General features: G+C 40.6%; 1 protein-coding gene across 4 annotated transcripts in view; it reads right to left on the reverse strand.

Moving 5' to 3' along the window:
- Window positions 1-21,495, reverse strand: part of CACHD1 (cache domain containing 1) — a 141,277-nt gene that overhangs the window by 31,801 nt on the left and 87,981 nt on the right. For all 4 annotated transcript variants that reach the window (XR_010474263.1, XM_065071989.1, XM_065071987.1 and 1 more), the window contains 3 exons: window positions 13,370-13,476; window positions 3,717-3,843; window positions 1,496-1,640 (listed from right to left, as the gene is read on the reverse strand). Coding sequence is in view for 3 of the 4 variants with exons in the window: in XM_065071989.1 (XP_064928061.1) it covers window positions 1,496-1,640; window positions 3,717-3,843; window positions 13,370-13,476 (379 nt within the window). In the remaining variant the exon portion in view is untranslated. The remainder of the gene's footprint in view (window positions 1-1,495; window positions 1,641-3,716; window positions 3,844-13,369; window positions 13,477-21,495) is intronic.

Below are 21,495 nucleotides of genomic sequence, written 5' to 3' on the forward strand. Positions count from 1 at the left end.
AAACACAATGATAAGCCAACTGAAGAGATTCCAGGGATTTAAAATTCAATTGCTAAAAAATAAATGCTTGAGGCATAAATCCACCCAATTTGAAAAGGATTAGACTTAGACTGAAATCACCATTTCTTTCTCAGATGAAGTCAGCTTTGCTCTGCTCGTATATAATACTTAATACACAGATAACTGAAAACAAAATCAGGAGAGAGCATTTTCAAGAAAGCCTTGAATGCCTATAGAAAAGTAGAGTGCATGCAGAAAATGAAAAAAACCCAACCTCTAAGAGCTTTTCATAGGGAAAGCATTATGTTGATTTAATGCATCAGCCAAAGTGAGCCAAATCTACTATCAGTTTTTATCCTGTAAATAAGTATGGCACGTAGTGGTAACACTTGCATTAATATACACATACCATACCAGTCTTATTAAATGAGTGGCATATTTTATTGTAAATTACGACTGATGCAAGACAGTCATAGAATTCAGCAGAAATTATATACCTGTATAACAGGTTTCATAACCACTGAGCTACTGACCAATGTCTTAAATGTATTTTCTTCATTATAGGTCTATATTAAGACAAATACTTTTGACACTTACATGAAATTACTATTAATTCTGCTAAACTATAAGCATTATTTTACAGTATCAAAACTTTCTAAAAGCACAGAAGTTTGAAGCTTTTTTCCCATACTATTAATGAGAAGACTTAAGGCAAAGTTTATAATCCGTTGTTCTTCGCTTGATTTGACTGAAACTCCATTCCTATTAAAAACAAACAAACAAACAAGAACAAACCAACAAACCACAAACCAAACAATAACAAAACCCAAACAAGCAGAAAGAACAACCAGGGTCCTACTAACGGGATTACTGAAAGGAAAGACCAAACCAGGGACTGTTTGTGGTCCTAGAGAAGCACCCTTACAGGCCTCTGGTTGTCATCCCTATTTAAAAAATCACCAGTTAAGCAACTTTCTCATTGTCAAGTAGAATACCTGTGGCAAAGCAAGAAATACAATTCAGATTTCTTGGCCCTTTGCTTTATCCTTTCCTTGCTGATATCATGGTTGTCTGGGAATCTTGCAAACATTAATTATGTTTCAGCTCACCCCAGTATAGCAGCAGAATAAATATTTTTGATTCTCATGAGTAATGATTTTCATGGTTCTCCTAATTGCACACAGTATCATGCTGCTGAGCATCACCTAAAGTCTCTGCCAAGATGAAGGAGCCTTTAAAGATGACTCAGAAACAAGATTTTGCCTTAGATCAGTGGTTTTCAGTTTTTTCCAGCCTACGGACCCCCAAATGTTTTATCTGTAGTAATACAGGATTCCAAAAGTGAGTTCAAGTCTTCATCACCCATTAGAGGCAGACTACAGATCTCTATGAGCTCACGGACCACAAGTTAAAAACATTGTTTTGGATGAAAACTGAAAACACTAAGCATGGTTGAAACCAATCAAAATACTCTCCTTGTTTGGAGAAAGCTTACCTTATCGTGTTCATCGATGGAGCTCAGAATAACCTGAGCTGCATCTTTGGCAATCTGGAGCTGCGTCTCTGTGACTGAAGCCCCGTGGTCCACAATGACAACAATGTGCTTGGACTGAGGTCGAACGGTAGAAACATAGACAGGCCTGAAGGGGAACAAAACCCAAACCACCCTCATCAGGTATTTCTAATTGCCACTGAAAGGTTTACAAGTGAAAATATTACAGGAATTTTTGCCTTTATGAAAGCTTCTACTAAGAAAGACAAGCTCAGAATCTGAACACACAGAAAAGGCCCTTCACTTTCTTTCTGATTTTTTTAACCAAAATCAGGTGTTAGATCCTACTCCCTCTGTCACACCAACCACTTTCAGCTAGGAATAAACAATTTTGCTGACGCAACAGCAGTATTTGGGATTGCAGCAGCTCACATCACATTTTGGATTAAGTGTTGACAAGGGAGAAATGCCTCATGATAAATGTTGGGTGCCGGGAACCTTACACGTACAAGTGCAATAGTGGGTATTTGCTGGTTACATGACAAGTAAAAACCTGTGCAGCTGCGCGGAGTTGCGTTAACATAGGGTGTTCCATTTATGGTAACAAGGGAAGGTTTCTGGCCAAGAAAGGGTTTTCTTTGGTGCTCCGGGATGCATTTCATGCGTATCATGCTCCACGGCCCCTCGGTACTGTGCAGTTTCAAACCCCGGGGCTGATCTGAGTTAACTCTGGTGAAGTCTCTTGGTGCTGCCATGTGTCTGTTTGTGCTAACATCAAAAACAACTATTTTCAGTGAAGCAGAAATCCAGTTCAATATTGTGAGAGAAGTGTGAAAGGTTTCGCAAGCTCTCACGCCAAGGTTTCAACCTGGAACCAATTAGGAAGAGCTTCAGCATGGAGGAATAACTAAAAAAAAGACAGGACTCTCAAAGTTGTTTAGAATCAAGTCTGAGTTTTGGGATCTAAATTTTACTGTATCAAAGGCAGCCAGAGTAATCTTATTAAGGAAACACAGAAGATTTTAGACAAGGCACTGCAATAAACAACTGGCACAAATCAGTTCTTAATTGTAAAACAGCCTGCAGCTCTACACTGGTATTAATACCTGGAACTTAAATAGGGCCTTTGATCTTCAAAGCACTTAAGTATTAACTGATTAACCCATCCAAACTACGCTGTGAAGTAAATACTAGCAAAAAGATATCCCTTATTTAGCTACGGAGAAACTGTGAAGACTAAGTGAAATTTGGGTGAAATCATCAGTGGGTCTAGAGTCAAAATTGTGACCAAGCCTGGGGTACCCCTGGTGCTCACGTCTTCAGGCCACACCTTTCCAAGACCACAGAAAATTTAATCAAGCACAGACATTTCAAGCTTTGATGACACATAGAAGATAACGTCTGTAAACATTCGATTACTCAACAGGGACAGGTAACCAAAACACTTTTTAGTCTCTGTACACTGGGCTACATAGAAACATACCTGGATGTGCTGATAGTTCCTCTGCATAGATTAATTAACTGGTACAATTAGTTAATATGCAACCAGAGATACTAAAGCCACTGCACCTCTTCAGAAGATTCCACCCTTGACTCTTGATCAGTCCCATAATATTGGCAGCAAAGGTCAGGGAAAAAGTTCTGCACTGCAACTGCTCTGTGCCTACAGAATAGGAATATTCCCCCGGGCAGGAGAACCACGTCGCCATTTGATCCTTTTTTCTAGTTTTCTTAGTAGAAAGTTTCCACTACTGTTGCTTCCCTATTATCCACAATGTGCCACTGGAACCTCAACTGGAGACTGGAGAAATGCTCCTACCTGTGCCCTTGCCAGTGTCTCAGCCTTCCTCCTCTCCCCAAAGCAATCCACATCCAAACCTGCACAACACAGCTTCCCTGCTTCATTAACAGGGGTCAAGTATGAGCCAAACACAAGACAAATTTTGCCTATGGGCTGACCTACAATTCACAACTTACTGCTATTTACAGCTTATTTGATTTGGGAGAGGTAAGGAACTTGTACATGATTTTATTTTACATCAAAGTTTCTTAGAAGTGAAAACTGGCACTTTAAAAAACAAACCTAAGAAAACCCAAGGGACCCCATTAAAAGTTACCGGTGAATGTTGTCGTCTTGGCAAAGCATAATGCTGTAATTAAATCAGTGCTTGTGGAACCCAATTTTAGTGCTTTGCCCACTAAATCGTAAGGAAACAAATCGTACCTGCTGCGGTGTTCATAGCTGCCTTTGCACCGGAACTTGTGGGCTGGGAAAACGGTGAAAATGCCTTCTTCCGAGCTGAAATACTGCCACTTAATTCCTGGATTAGACTTCAGATTATCAGCAAGAACTGAAGGTTGGAGAGAAAAATGAAAAACAAAGTAGAGTTACAAAGGGAGGTCAAGCTTGGAGGTAGGTTTATTGTCTCATAGGTGGCTGGAGAAGAATAACCTGGGTCCCAACATCAACTACAAGTAACTCTATTTGAGGACTGATAGAGCTTCATGTCTGATTTGCAAACAGTTAAAGGCCCTGGAAGCTTAACATTGGACTTGATAGATTTTGTTTAATAAATGATGACAATTCCTGAATCTCTGAAGTATAACTGGGGCCCAAGAAGCCAAGGCAGGAGCAAAGAAGGAAGAGATTAAAGCAATTATATACAGCACATATACATACATACATTTACAACACACTGTCCACGTAGTTTTCATAAAGAAAAAACCCTAATATTAAAAAAAAATCATGTGTTCTTTATACTGATGTAACTCCAAAATATTAAATAGATTTGCTGCCTACAGCTCTGTAACCCTATCTGTTAATACTGCCCATGCTGACATCTGCTTAAAAATGTCTACATGAACATTTAGCAAAAATAGTTTTACACACAAATGTGGGTCAAGAAAAAACTTACAGTACAGCAATAGTTGGAAAGGTTTAAAAAAGAAAAAAAAGGGAGACTCTTTCTTTTTGTTCATCATGCCCTCCTGTTTGCATGAAGGTAGATGGGTACAGCATCCACTCCTTGGACTCAAGAATTTCCCCATGTTTCTCATTATCCCTATGCCTTAATTACAAGGCTGTGAGGCCCTCATGTTAGGAGAAACAGCCACTTTTCAGGAAAAAAATAGTGTCTTTCTTCAAAGGGTTCCACAGTGGTCACGCTCTGCAAAGTGCTACCTGGTGGGTGGTGGCTCCACGCTGGTCCCACCCACCTCACCGTGAGCATCTCCACCACGTTCCCGTGTTCAAGATCAGAAAATTCAGAAAGAATGATAATAACAGCTCTTAGCATATATCACAACTTTCCTCCAAGTCCCCTCTCTGGTAGGTAATTATTAGTAACTCATTTGCAGGGACAAAAAGTGAAGAATGAAAAGATAAATGGCACGTTCCCAAGTCATGTGGTCAAGCAGGAACTAAGCTCAGAAAACAAGTACAGTGTATAGACCTCAAACCCTCCTGTAGTTTATAGGCCACATTAATTCTCTTTAAAAAATGCTTACTTTCCTATTAAAATAATCTTCAAGGAAGCACTACTTAACACTAACAATAAAAGTCTTTCAAAAGCTATAGCTCAGTGATATTAACAAAACTGAGCACATTTGTAAAAACACAGAACGGGACCAAAACTTGCAACCAAGTAATGCAGCTACCCCAGGGCCGAGACGCTCTGTACTAATAACTTAAAGATATTTAATACACCAAGCTGAACCAGAGCGAACAGATATTATGGAAATCTTGAGCACTCAAAGCCCAGGTGGGGACAATCATGTTTGACTCACCCGAGCTTAGAATACAATTTAAAAAAAAACCCAACCAACCAAATAAATATAAGTATTCAATTGTCATTTCTCCTCTTATGTTCACTGACTATCAAACTGGGCAGCCCTGGTAGAGGGCAGCTCTGATTTACAGCGCTTTACCTTGTGCTGAGCATCTACTTTGGCAATTCCCCCAGGACTGACGCTGAAAATCGGCCAGTTTCATCTCCCCAATCTCCGCCACTATCTGATACACCAATATTTGGGTTGGAAATCACTGCAAGGCACATTTCAAACCTCAGCCAGACATTCTATGACAAAATACCCACATAGAGTATCGTTTAAGTTCAACATCCTCAACAGTTTAGCACTTTCTCAAGTTTCCCAAACTGGCTGCAGCCGCGATGGTCTCTCCACACTCAGCTCAGCACAACCACCCTGTAAAAACCACTGTCTTGGCGTTTTTTCCCCCCACTTTTTGCCACATTTTTTTTATATTTCCACAGTGCCTAGAAGCCCCAGTGGAAGTCCTGGTTGCACTGTGCTGGACTCCAGACAAAGATGCAGCTTTGCACAATTGTGGCTTCGAAGAATTTGGTGCCTCAGTAGACTAAGGAAAAGAACAAGACACGAAATGGTTGACAATGGTTTTCCCAGTGCATTAATGACCAGAACTACACTCTGCTCACACCACTCACTTTCTCATCCTTCTCCAAAAAACCACAAATCCAACCCCAAAGATGCCAAACCTTGTTTCTCTCTCTCCCCTGTGCACAGATAAAACCAACCTGGTGATGCTCTTGGGAACAGGAATCTTTTTTTCTCAGGAATTTTTGCACTTTCAAAGAAACCACCCATAATCTTGCAACACAAAGTTAAATAAATACCCAAATATTCTGCGTTCCACTGAAGTTCCCCTTAATTTTCTCTCAAGTCCTTGTTTTGGTTTTAAACCTGATATGATACTAGTTTAGCAGTGTCATTTCTGATCTGTACGAAGAGCAGGTTTCTTGGGTCACGGACAATGGTTTCTGTGTAGCAAGGACACCAAACCATGTGAAATTTTAATATTGCCAAATTTAGGCACCATGGAAAAGTGAGGTAAAAAAAAGTTGTAATTAAAACCAAAATAAACAAAAGCCACACAGAGTTCCTAGCTTTTCTAGCCAGGACTAGCAGAAATCCCTCTCCTCGCCCTCCTCCAAAGCAGCCATCCTCTCTTCCTCTCCAGAATCTTGCCTGGGAAAACCCAGTTTTATTTCCGAACTCATGGAGGGTTTGGCAGAGATGGGGCAGCTCCCACGTGGGAGCACCTTGCACGGCCACGGCTGTGGGAATCCAGGACAGTATTTGATAAACCTTCATTAAGCTGCAAAGAAAAGCTTGGAAAAGATTCCTTTAAAAGCATCCAAACCTCAGAAGGAAAAAAAAAAAAAAAATCATAATTATGTAAAAAAACTTTTTTAAACAAGACTGTCTTTCAGCAGTGTATGAAAATCACCGTCCATTTGTCCGTAATACAAAAAACTTAGAAAACGCTAATACAATTACACTTTAACACAAATAAGGCCATCGTAAACCACGCACATCAGAGTTACAGCTTCATGGGAACAGGGCTGCGCCGCCTCACAGGGAGAGAGAAGAGAATATCAAGCATTTAAATCCTTTTCTTTTTTATGTCTAGACACCGGGATTTCATAGTTCTGGGGGTGAAGCATAGCAGCTGTTTTGCTCTGTATAAAGAGGCCCTATTTCTCATATTTAAGTTTTTGTTGTGGGTTACAGAACTTGAAAAAAACAAACGTGATTTCAAATCAGACAAGTGAGCACTCGGGTAAAGCCCAGATGAAATAACTTGTCCAGTTCAATTTCACCAACAGCATTAAAGAAGCTCATAATTAAAAGTATTTCCTTTTCAGTCATGGCTATATTAAACTTCTCATTCTCACAAGGCCGTGATTTGTATTTATTTTCCATGTTTAAAAGTTTATTTCCCCACAAAACCATTGGTTTCGTACCTCAGTCTCACTCCTCACAGCCTCGGTGCCTCTCCCTCCTCTTCCTCCTTTGCACAAAGCTCTGCTCATGTTTTCCTTCAGCTAATATGTTACCTCAACATCACCCTCCCCAAACACTACCAATTTTATCCTAACTCTTTAGGGGTTTTTTTAAACTTTTTTCTTTTTCCTATGACCACAGCAGATAAGCCATGGCTGAAAAATACATACTTTTTCTCTTTAAGTGCCATTTTATTTTCTATCCACTAAAGCTGTGAGAACACCCTGCAGATATTTCTTCGATTCTTGGTCCCAGCTCTTCTTTAGCCAAACCTCACTTACCCCAAACTTCCCACGTTCCCAGTCGCTCGCCTGTACTTTATTCTCACCTCCTTCTTGCAGCAGAGCAGCCTCTGGACAGGTTACACAATCGGAACACGCCAACAAAAACATACCGTAAGGCAAGTTGTCTGTCTAGCTTATAGCTAAAGGCCAAACTCATCAAAATTCCACCCTTGGCAGCAGAAATGTGTGCAGGGCATCGCACTGGTGCTCACTTTCTAGGCATCTGTATGCTTGGCCAAGATCTGTGGTTCCTATTTTAACTCAAAAGCAATTAGTTTTAATTTTCTGGTCAGGTTCAAATCATTTTCGTAAGTGTAAGACGGTCCCCATCTCCCTGTTCTAACATAAATTACAAAGTTCTTTCTACTACTGAGTACATGCAAAGATTTTGCTTTTCTAAAATGAGCATCGCCACTAAATACAGACCCAGCCTCCGTATCATGGTGCTTGGAGGAAGCCAAGAATCCAAGTCTTACAAAAGCCGAAATTTTAGTGGAATCCCTTAATTCCAGACACAGACTGGGGACACAAACGGCCACTGGGAGCTGCCTGTGACCTGGCATCGCCTTGTCATCCCAAAACCTCCGGCCCCTCCACTTCTGGTGACCCCAAATTCCGCTGCAGACAGAAAAAGTTGGAAAGTGGTAACGTGAGAGTGTTTGAAATGATCGTTCTCTCTAATTATAAGTATCTCACAAGGCAAAAAGGACTTTTAGAAAGAATGCCCTATGTGACAGAGTTTATAAAACTTCAAAGGGAATGCGATATGATAACACTTAGCACTTCTAGATACCACTTTACATCTTCAAAGCACAGTCAAATCATTAACTAATTAATCTTCAAAGAACAGCACAAACAGTCAGTAGGAAAAAAAGAGGAACTACTGAACATAATTGCTCATTATAAAAGCACTTCTTACAGTCATCTTTAGCATTACATTTATTGAGCCACAGACCTCATGGTTCTCACCCTGTCAAAAAAAACCCAAGTTGAATTTTCTGTGCAACACGCACACTGCAGTTCTTCTCTCACAAGTACCCCGTTAAAAATAATCATCATGAAGATACCTCAGTGTCCCTCAGGAACAACAGCCAAAAGTGAGCATGTTTATTTTACCAATAAAGCCATTCTCTCACCCACCAGACCTACAAATCTGATCCAGGATTTTCTGAGTCCAACTGCATTCTGGCTCACGTGTTTTCTCCAGAAATAAAAGGCTCTGTGGCTCGAACCCAATTAAAATTCTACTGATGGCACGAGCCAGGCCGGAGCCCAGCTGGCTCCTTGGGAGCTCCTTTGACTCTGAAGGGCAAAGAACTAAAAAAACCTTTCATTTTAGGGAATGAACCCAGCTTCCTTGATTAAAAGGATTTGAAGGGGACCTATTAACCCATCTGCTCAAATATCTCCGAACTACTTTAACTTAGCCGAACTAGCAATTTAAAGCACAGCAATGTAAGGAACATGACCAAGGCACTCCACATCTTAAACAATCAACACCTCACATCAGGCAGAGACAAAATTTACTGAGCAACTTGGTACCATCTCCGTATATTTTGCTGGTGAGGAGCTTTCTGCTCAAGCTGCCTGACTTGAAACAGATATTTCGGCACTTTGAAGGATGAAAAGAAGAAAGATTTAGAGGTTCCTTGTTTATTAAAAAAGAAAAAAAAAAAAAAAAAAGGAATCTTGATAATATAATGCATTGGCTCTGGGTAAGATTTTGTTGTCTAATAAACAAAGGGCTGTTCATACAGGCGAGGACAGATCTCTTAATCTAACTAACTGAAGTCTGTGATTCTGTCTGAAGAATAAAGCCTTATCTATTTTGTTGTAACGGCTAGAAGTAATCCAAAAGGAAAACTGAAGCAAAACCTTTTCAAGACATTAAAAAAAAATGTCGCCTGGTATCAATGAAAAAAAAGCCAACCAAAAAACAGCAAACCATTTTTTTTAAGGGCTGAGAAAAGAGTAGTACATCTATTTCTTCTTCCTTCCCCAAGATTACTTATATTCTCTTTATATTATAAAAATCCACAAAACACTGGAAAAAATAAGAAGCATTGTTTATTTTTGAAAGTTTCAGGAGCAAATTCCATCCCCGTCCAACACCTACAGTTAACCACTCCAACCCCACTTTCTTACACTGCACGGGCCAAGATTAACATTTAAAGAATTGAGATGGAGGCTGAATGTAGTCTAGTTTAAATTTAGGCTTTGCTGAGAGCTTTTTATAGGCTGCATTATTTAAACTGCAAAATTTATGCGGGAAAATAGAGACACTCACAGGAATTTTGATTTGCATTAAGAATTAATTGATCAGCCCCTTTTTGAAGGCAACCTGGTTGATGGACAGGCCAGGCTGGTTTTGGAACTGTGGCTGAACCAAAGAGGCAGCTTCTCGGCTGGAGGGGCAGAGGGATTTCAAACCCTTTCCCAGGGAGGCTGATGCTCTCCAGGTCCTTCCATCATGTTGCATCCAGTGGCAAAGGTGGTGCGACGTGATTTTTGGGAAGCCGTTGCTTCCCATCCTGCCTTGGTGTCTAAACGAGTAAGGCAGGAGAGGAAAAACCCCATCAAAACACCCAGATGTACCAAGAACTCTCAGGTTTTTAGGGCAGAAAAATAATTCAGGCTGAGGTAAGAGTCTGAATCTAAAATGCAACAGATCTTCCTCACGAGCTCTACGTGAGGACACTTACAAAAGAAGTAAGAAAAACATCAGATTAGAAACGCTTTTTTCTTGTTTGATCTTTATCCTCTTGGAAAGCTGGTTTTAATTTAGACTGATGAATACACACGCATAGATTTATTCAAAACCAGCTCTTTCGCAAAGTGCTCTGTCCTACATGCATCTCCTAAGGTGAGCAGTTTCACAGAACTAGGTCACTGCGGAAATAAGAAAAAAAAAAAAGAGTTTTGAGAGACAGATGACAAGGAAGTTTTTTTAAAAAACTATTTGTAACCCTACAGCCATTTGGAGAGCTGTAAACTGCAGGGGCACTGCCGGCACTCTGTCCTGACCAAAACTGCCACTCTGTTTATATCCCCAGCCTGTCTCATGCCAACTATTGTCTTAAACCACAAATTCCTTTGGACAGAGGCCGCCTTTTTGGCGCAACAGGTCATGCCCACGACTACATAAGCAAGTGCTCCAGATACCACCAACACAATACCCTCCATCCGCAAACCAAACACCAACCTCCTGCCCCTGAGCCTTCCCACAGCCAGTTTATTCCAAAATCCAAATATTTCCGCAGCAATAGATGGATGCTGCTTTGGACGTGGGCAATGCCCGGCTCCCTGTCAGCATTATTTTGGCCTCAACCCCTCCTGAAGCCACAGCCGTGTCCTGTCCTGGGGCCAGGCTGGTGGAGCTCACGCGGTTCAGATGTTCTCAGCTGAGGACCAGGGAAGGGGAGGTGGGAACTGTCAACTCATAGACTTTCAAACACCTTCACATAAGGAGCTCAGGATAGAATCCTAGAATCACAGCATCTTTTCAGTTAGAAGAGACCCTCAGGGTCACCAAGTACAGCCCTTACATAGCTCTAGCACTAACCCATGGCACTGAGAACCTTGTCTAAATGCCTTTTAAACCCTCCAGGGATGGTGACTCCACCACTGCCTTGGGCAGCCTGTTCCAATACCCAAGAGTCCTTTCTGGGAAGAATTTTTTCCTAATATCCAATCTAAACCTCCCCTGGTGCAACTTGAGGCCATTTCCTCTTGTCCTATCACTTGTTACTTGGACTAAGGCTGCTCCTTGCAGCTCCCCTACAGAAAACCCAGATTCTCATTTCATGAGGTGTGTGCTCACTATCAGCTTTTGTTTCTTAAATAAACCAGTTTCCATCTCATTTTTCTGCATCAATCCAGTCCTTCCACTCTATTATTTCTCTCTCCCAGGCATTTTCTCCCTAATAACAAACCTCCCCCCAAGGCTGTGCTTCTGAGAGCTGAGGACAGAAAGCTGGAGGAGCGTCTGCTGTCAATAAATGCTGAAGCAGCTCCCTGTTCTCACAGTCACTCCAATTCCCTCTTCTCCTCCGCTGCCCTTTCCTGCCAGCGCCCGTGTTTGAAGATGCTCCTTTCATTAGGCAGCTTTCAAGCCGGAGGGAAGAGGAGATGCTCAAGTCTCACTGGCGAGCCAGGGCAGCAAGAGGCTCGAACATGCTCTCGCTTTGTATCTGCGAGAATTTAAACCAGAAATTTAAAAAATGTTTAAGGGAAACTACAGCTTATATGTTTTCCACTACTTAAGAAGAAGGAGTATTTCTTTAATACTGTTTTTTACATCCATCTTCTGCAGTAGAATGGTTTTTTTACTCAATAAAAAACATTAAGTCATGCATTCAATGCTTTGCTTTTATAACAGTGCATGACAACTTGCTTTCAAAAATTACTTTGATTAATCAACAACTGCGTGTGATTTTAAACATGAGTTGAATACAAATAAGTTGTTTGCTTGTTTGTTTTTGTTTTGTTTGTTTTAATAAAGAGAGAGCTTATGAGTAAAACAAAACCCAGAAAAATCAGAATAAGCGAACAAAGACTATCTTGAGGATGGAAAACAACACAAATTACAGTGATGAGACGCATGCCAGGAAATCAGCTGGTCTGGGCAGCACCTGCGTTCAAGATGTGGTACCAAAAATGTGATGGAAAGGAACCTACGGGAACCGCTCCTTTTGCTTTTTACTTTGTCTTTTTAGATTTCATTAAGACAGCAATTAAGCAGACACAGTGCAAAGCTGTAAGAAGGGACACAGACAAAAATTTGAGGTTCTTTCACCTTATTTGTCGCAAGATCTGCAAATGCTTGGTGCGTGGTGAAGGTGGAATATGGGGTCTGCCCCTATTCAGTCAACTATTCTATTCCAAAAGACATGAGAATTAAAATAATACCCCACACTCTCTCAAGTCTGCACCATTTGTCAAAATACAAACAAACAAAAAAACAAACACCAAACCAAAACCACACAACAAAATCCAAAATTTATGCTAAATGAAATTCACAGCCAAAAATCTACATGGTTCTCTAGTGTAGAGCACTAAGGCATCAAAAAAAGTTGAAAAGATGGAACAGTTGGACAAAACTATGACTAAAAGCCCTGAAATCCATGTATTAATTCAAGTTGACCAGGATGCAAAAAGAGAAAACCTTGCTGCACTGGAGGATGAAAAACTGAATTTTTGAGGGATAAGTCCTGTGTATTTTGGTTCTGAGCGTATTTCCAGCTCCTTAAGTGTGTCAAGCAAATGCACTGACTGTCAAGATGGAAATGCCCTGACGAGGCAAAGAAAGGAAATATTTTAGGATGTCCTCATACTTTGTAGTTTCTGCCTATCGCTGCAAACACAGCCTCACATTAGCTGAACTCGGCTAGGAAGATCAGAGAAACTTCTTTATGCGGCCCCTTCAGCGCTGCCACGACTGACGGCAAAGCAGACAGCATGAGCAAGGAAAGTGTCTTGGGAGGAAAAAAAAGACATATAAAGTGCATAAACCACAACAAAATTATCCATGGTAGGCTGAAATAAAGTCTTCATGACATTTTTGTAAAGTACTTAAGACTGAGGGCATTACTTTAGGTATCATCTTTCAATCATGAAATCTCAAATTAAGAACAGTGTGACAGTTTCAAGGAGAAATAAAAGCGTGTTGCTATGGCAATCAATGGTAATTCTCTATGCCAAGGAAATGTTAAAGTCTGATGGAAAAAAAAACCCTACAACAGAGGAAAAAAACCAAAACCGTACTACTTACCAGAATTTAAGTCGCGTCCAGGATTGAAGGCTCTGCTATTGACAGTGGTAGAGAGTCTATCGCAGCTAATAGTCCTAGAAACGTTGGTGTTAAAATTTCCATCAAATCTGAAATGACAACAACAGAATTAGCAATCTAACATCGTCTATTAAATCTGCACAGCACTTGGAAATGCATCTTTTTGAAGGTTCAATGGAAAATAATTATTTTGGAAACTCATTATACATATTTTAAGGGTCTGGGCAACATTGTGACACCCAAAACTAGGGGGGATAAGCTTTATGTCTATGGAAAAAGATCTAATAGAGCAATTGTAAACCTGTTTTCTGTACCAAAACTTGAGGATTAACATTCCAAACAGCAGAAGGAACTTGACAGTCTGAGGTTATGTTACATTTTGGTTAGGTTAAATAAATCAATTACATTCAGAGTTCTAATGCAAAAAAAATTATTCTAGTGCATAGTTCTAATGACTATATAATGAAACCAATGTGTTAACAAAATTTAAATGAAAGCAGTTTTAAAGGGATACAAATAACTTGAAACACTTCTGAAGCTTTCAAGGACTCAAATGCAGATTTGTATCACATAGGTCAGTTTTTGCTAATGTTTTTGTGACTTTGGACATTTTGATGACATTTGACTTATGGCGTGACTATTCTAGTACTTAAAAAAAAACCAACTCTTCACTTCCTATCAAAGAATTTTTCTATCATCAATCCTATTCCTAAGAAATGACAGAAAACTGCAAGTAAGATCTGCATAACATCCCGTTCTGGGTGAAAAGCCTTAACCAGCCTTTCTGGCACCAAAACTGATGGGAAACAAGTCTTGGAGAGAAACTGGGCACAGAAGGGGTTTGTTCAACACTGTCAAGGCTAAAACAGCAAATTACACAAACAATATACATCAAAAGACACCAAGCAACTTAATATTAACGGTGCATCAATCACTGGCTTATATCTGTACATCACTCACCCAGTGCCATTTGAATGCTTTCCATTTACCTCAACGCACATGTATATTATATATTCTTAATTTAGTTTCTTACTGTCAACTGCACTTAATTGCTTAAACTGCTGTTACATTTTTGCATACACATACGTATTCGTACACAAATATACGCTATCACACAGCGGAGGCCTGAAATATCGTGTGCAACAGTTGTTCTGGTTGAGGATTTTAATTGAGAAATTGCAATCCAGCAAACTGCAACTACTTCAAATGTGGTGCCCACTAAGAATGGGAAGAGACCGGTTTTCTGGTTGTGTCATTCCTGTGTGTTTGCTGGAAGGGCTGGGGTTTGTAGACACAAACAGACAATAAAACAATGTGCTTCCAAATCATCCTCTTAAAACAACAATTAGCAGAAACAAAACCCACAGGCACATGGAACTGGTTACCACAAGGAAATCTCCAGTTCTGACTACAGGAAGCAAGTTTCTTAAGTAAACCAAAACTCTCCTAATCCAATATATTTTCTTTCAGCCCAATTCAAAATAATTTCATTCTACAGGGAGCTGCAGCTACCCTGAGTCAGACAGATGCAGGATTTAGCACAGAATCATCTGGGTTGGAAAAGATCATGGAGTCCAGCCATAATTCGCTGAGAGCCTCCATCTCTCAGGTTATGGGATCTTCACAGGCGGGACACAGGAAAATCTTTATGACTTAGAAGTGAAAACGAACTAAGAAAAAGCAAAATACTCGTTAGCGGGCTCAGGATCACCACCTCTTCAGGTGACGGGATCCACTTTTGGAAATTTTAGTGTTACAAAACCAGACAAATTCTCCTGGGGGGAGTTTAGGTGTCATTTCCTGAGAACTCACTATTAAACTCCTTAATGATTTTCTGAATCGCAAGTAAGTAAAACAGTCTTTTATACAAATGCATAACAAAACCTCAGACGCTGACTTCTTTAGTCTTAACATCAGACTAAGTGTTATGATTCCTGCAGAGTCACAAGAAGCCTCATTTTACAGAGCTGGAGCTCAGACTAGAGGCTCCATTTGAAGAAGCTCTAATAAAACTAATTTTTTTAATACGTAAAAAGTGATCATTATTGATTACTAAATATATTCAATGCCACGTAGAAATATCAATGAAAACAATGTCTCCTTAAACTGGCATGCTTTAAAATGAGTTTTATCTGTATCCATAAAGAGTACACACATCTTTAACTGTCTTATTCTTAAAGATGAGACTACCAGGGAACAGAGTTACTGAGGCACCAGCATTTTTTTGATCCCTTCTCAAACCTAGACTTCAGGAAGAAAAAAAAGGAGTCATGTATACATGGAAATAATTAACTGCCCTGCAAACATTTTAAAATTACATAGAATAAATGCAGTTTAAACATAGCTTTATCAATTTTGTTCATTGTTTTTAATATAGATCTATAAATACTGGGGGAAAAATACATTTTTAAGTTGCATTTTTATAGTAGATTTGCAAATGTACCTGGGTAGTGCAAGTTTTTGCATCCAGGAGTCCCAGAGCAGTCTGTACACAAATCCTCTCTCTTACCTCTTTACAAATATTTTACATACCTCAGTCTTTTGACAGTTGGGTGACCATATGTAAATACATACATGTAACTCCACTCGCTCTCCTCCATCCCCACCTAACTCATGTAATTGTGAATTTAGTTGTCACCGAAGAAATATCTTTAATTGTGGCAGGTGCTCAACACATCCAAACCCCTCAGCGATGAGCAAAATGAAAACTACAGTGGGAACAAGAACAGGCAACACAACTCCTTGCTCTACACAAGGTCCTGGGGTTCCTCACAGGATGCAGATGTTGGTGCTTTGGCATTTTATCCAGAACAGCCTCACCATCAGTGCTCCGTCAGAGCTGGTGGTTTGATTCAAGACTTGGCGTGGGGCCAAGAGCTTTTGATGATCTTCTGCATCATTCACATTCTTCGTGGCAAGGAAGAGAGAGAGAAAAACAGATGGACAGGCAGACAGAAAGGCCTCTTCTCCTCTTGCTCAGAGCCCAACCCACCAGGTTGGAAGACAAAGTAGAGACGCTATGGCAGACCCAAAAGCAGCCAAGCCGTGACCGTGTGGAGCTCCACGTGGGTTCAGCCACTCTGCTGGGAGCTGCTGCTTGGAATCATTGGCAACCTGCTCTGAAAACTCCCCAAAGTCGTCTCCACTGAGGAAAAGACTCGACGCTTTGCAGGAACGCAGATCTCGGATCAAGGCTGTGGATTTCCCTATCCCCATTAAAATGTAACCGCCTCAAAAAACTACAGCTCCTACCAACCAAGCAAAAATGTTGTTGATTTTTTTGTTGGCTAAAGAGTCTTAAGACTAAGATTGATTGATAAAGGTTGCACTTCACAAAAAGCATGTTTATCTTTGAGCAAAACCAGATGGAGAAGAGCTAGCGGCTGCGATCCACGCTAAAGAAATATTTCCGAGGAATACTCAAGAACAAACTCTTAGGGAAAGATAACGACTTTTCAGGATGTTAGCTAATTGTCCCAGTGCTCCCATCACAATCTATTAGTGATGGCAACAGGATACCTTGTTAGCAACTAACATTATTCATGTCTCAGAACACAGGCAGTCAATGCTGAGGTTTAATTCAAAATCATATGGAATATTCCTCTCAATTTTATTTTATGCTGAAAGTCATCACTCACACTTACCCAAAGTGATTCGTGCACCCTGACACGCAGTGCTCGCACTGCCCAAACTACTCGCTTTAAATTACCCAGCGGAAAGGTTTTATGTATCTTGATTCTAAATGTTGAGTGCATTGCTACGTCACTTCTTCATACACACAAAGCTGCCAAGCTGAATGTCAGGTCTCTTGGCCATGATAGATATTAACAGGGCGTTTTGGGCAGAAGAACACCAGGCCCAATCCTGGCATGCCTTCGATAAAGGCAAAAATAAAGTTATTATTCTTACCCACCACGAGTGCTCCTGCAGCCCCAACTGATTGCCACGGGGATCAGTGTTTCTGCCATAAACGCCCCATTCACATCGCTCTTTTTACTGGAGCATGTCAAAGCACTTCCAATGCAAAAATCAACAAAGCACCTCGGCTTTTCTCAGCAAGCAAGTATTATGTTACCCATCAGGCAAATGAAGACATAGGTGCCTAAATCATTTGCAGTAGAGCTGGGAAAGGAAAGAAAGAAATTCCTGCAGCCCAGTCAGTCCTCCTCCTTTTGCTACAGCACACAAGTAGCAAAAAGAGAATACAGTTAATGGGAAAGAGATAGAATACAATATGCAGAAGAAGAATTGTTTTAAACCCCATAAATTAAAGACCAGCCCTCAGACAGACCTGTCATCTCCAGACTGGGCTACGTGGGATACCTACTGCAGATCGCTCTTCAGGAGCAGTTTGCCTTAAAACTGACTTTTGACACCTTGCAATGGAGTGTATTTTTAAAGCGTGACTGGTTCCACAATATAAGGACCTCGAGACAAGACCAGCTCCCATCGCAAATGAATATGCTCAAAACCAACAATACCAGAAAATGGGCAAAGGCAGCACTGTGGCAAATTTATATTACAACATTTGTGATCATTCTAATTACAGTGGAAAATTTTCCATGTGCTTCTTTTGTGTGCCTCTAAGTAATTTCAATTCCAAATGCACTATTAAGCTATTCGCCAATATTCAACAATAAAAGCTAAAGCCTCAACACTGCCATGTGGCATTTACGCTAAATGCTTATATTCTTAGCTGTAATTGCTGGTTTTACTTTTACTATGATGTATTTACACCTTGCACATTTCCCACGCAAGTTTCAAACTGTACAAATCTTCCCATCACTTGCTTTGGAAAAAGTTAAAAAAAAATCAAAAACATTAACAATTTAAGATTTGCAGCAAAGCACTGATCACCACCCTTTCTCCGCACAAAGGAGACTTAATTTTTCCCACTGTCTCCCACTTTTGTTGGTAGCACGACTAATAAACAAGGTGAACAACATCAATGATGTCCGACTGAGGTCTCCCTGGAGATTCAGCCCAAAATGTCATCACACCAACACTTGGGAAGTCCAAAATAACAATAAAAAAACAACAAAACCTGTTCTTAGATGTAATTAGTTTTTTTTCTTACTTAAATGAGAGCAAAAGACATTGGCTGAAATTCAGTTTCGAGACAAGCCCCCTCACCTCATTCCCTTCCCTGCCTCTCTCCAAAAAAGCTTTTCCTTCTGGATTCACTTTAATGAACAACCGATCGAAGCTGCATCCCGAGGGAGCAAACAGAGCCGCGACTCCCACTTTGATCTCCTCCCCATGGAGAAACGCGCTCCCTGCCTTGCTTGCAAGATGTTCACTTGATTGACGTCGGCTCTGATGTGCAAACCGCTTTGAACTTCAGACATTAAATTCCCATTGGGCCACGCTCATTTTTATTCTCCTTCAACAGGATTTACAAGCAGGAGATCAGCAAGTGTAGAAGATAAAATAAATTTGCAGGGGCTTTGAATCTTACATCAAAACAGCACTCAAGTGAGTTCCAATTGGATTTTGTTCGGCCTGAATTTACAGTGTAAATCAACGTCTTTTGTACAGTTTCAGTTCAGGGAAAATGAGGGAGCTGCAGATAAAAATGACACTTGAGCAGCTACCAAGGGGTTCTCATTGTTTTTAGACTCATTTATTTCCCTCCCTTTCCACCCATACAAATTTAAAGCTCATTTTAGTATGCAAATGGAATTACATAACTTCATTGAAAATTCATCATTTCCTTTGAAATTCACATCTAGGCATGTTTTCTTGATTGTGAGGCAAGATTTTCACTCATACTTTACATACTTCCCACTGCATCTAAACAGACTGCTGGAAAACTACAATTTTATGAATAAATTCAACAGGAAAAGCAACTGATGATTCAGTTAACCAGTTTCTTCTGGGAAGTTATTCCAGTTATTTCAACTACTGCTTGAAAAAGTCAAAGCAGACACGCTCTTGGGTGTAAAGATGTAAAAACTGGAAGGAGGACTGCAACCCAGCAACACAAACTATTCCAAAACCCACCTTTTCATGAGGAACTTGGCCACATTCATGAAGTAAAATGTCCAAGAGAGCAATTTCCTAAATACCTGCTACGGTTTATGGACACGACCAGGTCACATCAAGACGAGCACTATGCACGCTCTCTACGTTTTCAGAAACCCACGTGCATTACCATAGTCTGATTCTCTGCAAGAACAGCAAATATACATCTTAAATTTCCTTTAGTTTGGCCCACCCGCCCCTCCTGTGCAAGTGCAGCTCTGCAGATACTGCGGCAACTGAGGGAACTGGATGGGATTCCCGTTATCTCCCACTTAACTGCTCCGGAGAGGGAAGATAAACACCGAAAGAGCTGCGATAAAACTGAACCGCGTTAGCAAATATTTAACCATCTGTTTAAAAGAGAAAAAAACAGACCACTTCTGAAGGTGGTATCACAGTCAGGGAGTAAATGATTTTCAAAAATAGGTTTGTAAATTCACTTAGTCAAACAGCGTCTATTAATGTTTGTAACGCAACACTGCCAAGTAGTATGTTTTACCCACAAATATTTCTCCATCCCGTCTCCTTTCACAAATTTAGATAAATGCATTCCCTAAGCTCTTATCAGCACAGTAAATAAAGAAGAAAAATACATTTCCAGCCACACTGAAAGAGATATTCCAGCAGTAGAAGCAGGAGCACTAATGAAGGCAGCTGCGTGTTTCCTCACAAATTCATCTGAATAAGAAGCTATAGCCTCTTTTTTGGTGATCTTACTGCAGACGTGCAGGGGTTTCTATGTCCAGAAACCACTGGAGTGCACTCCATGGCACGTGCTCTGTGAGGTACATTTTCCACCGTGCCTTCACTTGTACTTGTGTGAACATAACTTTAATCTACCTGGCAAAACTGGAACTATATAAAGCCACTTTCCTACAAGAGCCAGCCATCCTCAGTCACAGCTTCTCCCAAAAAAAGGCATCTTGAACACTCAAGCATTACACATATTATCAGACTTACCCTTTCTTCTTGCGTGGCAAGAGTGTGATTTTCTTTCATCTGCAAATATTCACTATAAAACACCTAATTGATCTGCGTGTTGCCATCCAGCCCAACACTGTTTTTACGGAGAAAGATTTCAGGTTGTCAGTCACGAGTCAGATCACTTGCAGGCCTGCAAAGTTACAACCCCCTGCAAATCTAATGCTTCCAAACCCATTTCCCAAAACTAGTTTCTTAAGTCCCTATTTTAGACACTTTTCACAATGGACACGTATCCCCTAAGTTCCCAGTGAAGGTGCAGGGAAGCTGCAGGTGCTCAGTACTTTTGATAAATAACCACTATTTATTCTTTCTCTTCTCTCTTGCTGACACTCTCCTATAGCCCCATCCGCACCCCATGCGCATCAAGCCATTTCAAGAAATCCTAATGACCTACCCAGGGCTTTCTTGGGAACGAGGCATCTCAGGCATGACAAACAGGAGACACCGTCTTGTACACAAAGGTATTTATCCTCTTAAGAAGGAAAATGCTTTTAACTAAAACATGGTGTTGTAAGTAGCCACCCAATTCAATCGTGACAGGGAACGTCTGCATGAAATCTGTTTCTCATGTTTTTTTCAACAGCTTTTATTAGTGAGAAAACACAATGACTTTTCCAGCAGGGGTTTCTTCAAGGATGAGAAGGTGCATAACACTTGACATCCATTTTCCTTATCTCCCATCAGTTTACCCATCCATTTGGCTCAGAGCCCACAGCTCTTTATCCATATTAACTGTGTCTGGTTGGAGTGATGCCCTTGGCAGCTGCTCTGGGAAAGGAGCAGGGCCCTGTGTCCAACCCCATGGACACCGATATCGCCCAGATCCATCTACACAAGCACATGCTTAAACACTCTGCTAAACCAGATGAGCCAAGAGTATGATTAAATGTTGAATTAAGGCCCATGGAAAAATCCCTGGCCAAAGACGCTCAATAGCCACTAACTGCACTGCTTCATCAAGCTGGTTTTGCATATTCTGATTTATTTATTTTCATCGCTTTCCAAAGCAAAGTAGTTCCACTGCACAAACCTGCCTTGGTGGGGGGAACAAACACATGATTAATGGTACTTACCCCAGTTAGGCTGGTGTATGTTGGCTA

This window comes from Columba livia, chromosome 8 (assembly GCF_036013475.1).
Source record: "Columba livia isolate bColLiv1 breed racing homer chromosome 8, bColLiv1.pat.W.v2, whole genome shotgun sequence".
Classification (NCBI taxonomy): Eukaryota; Metazoa; Chordata; class Aves; order Columbiformes; family Columbidae; genus Columba; species Columba livia.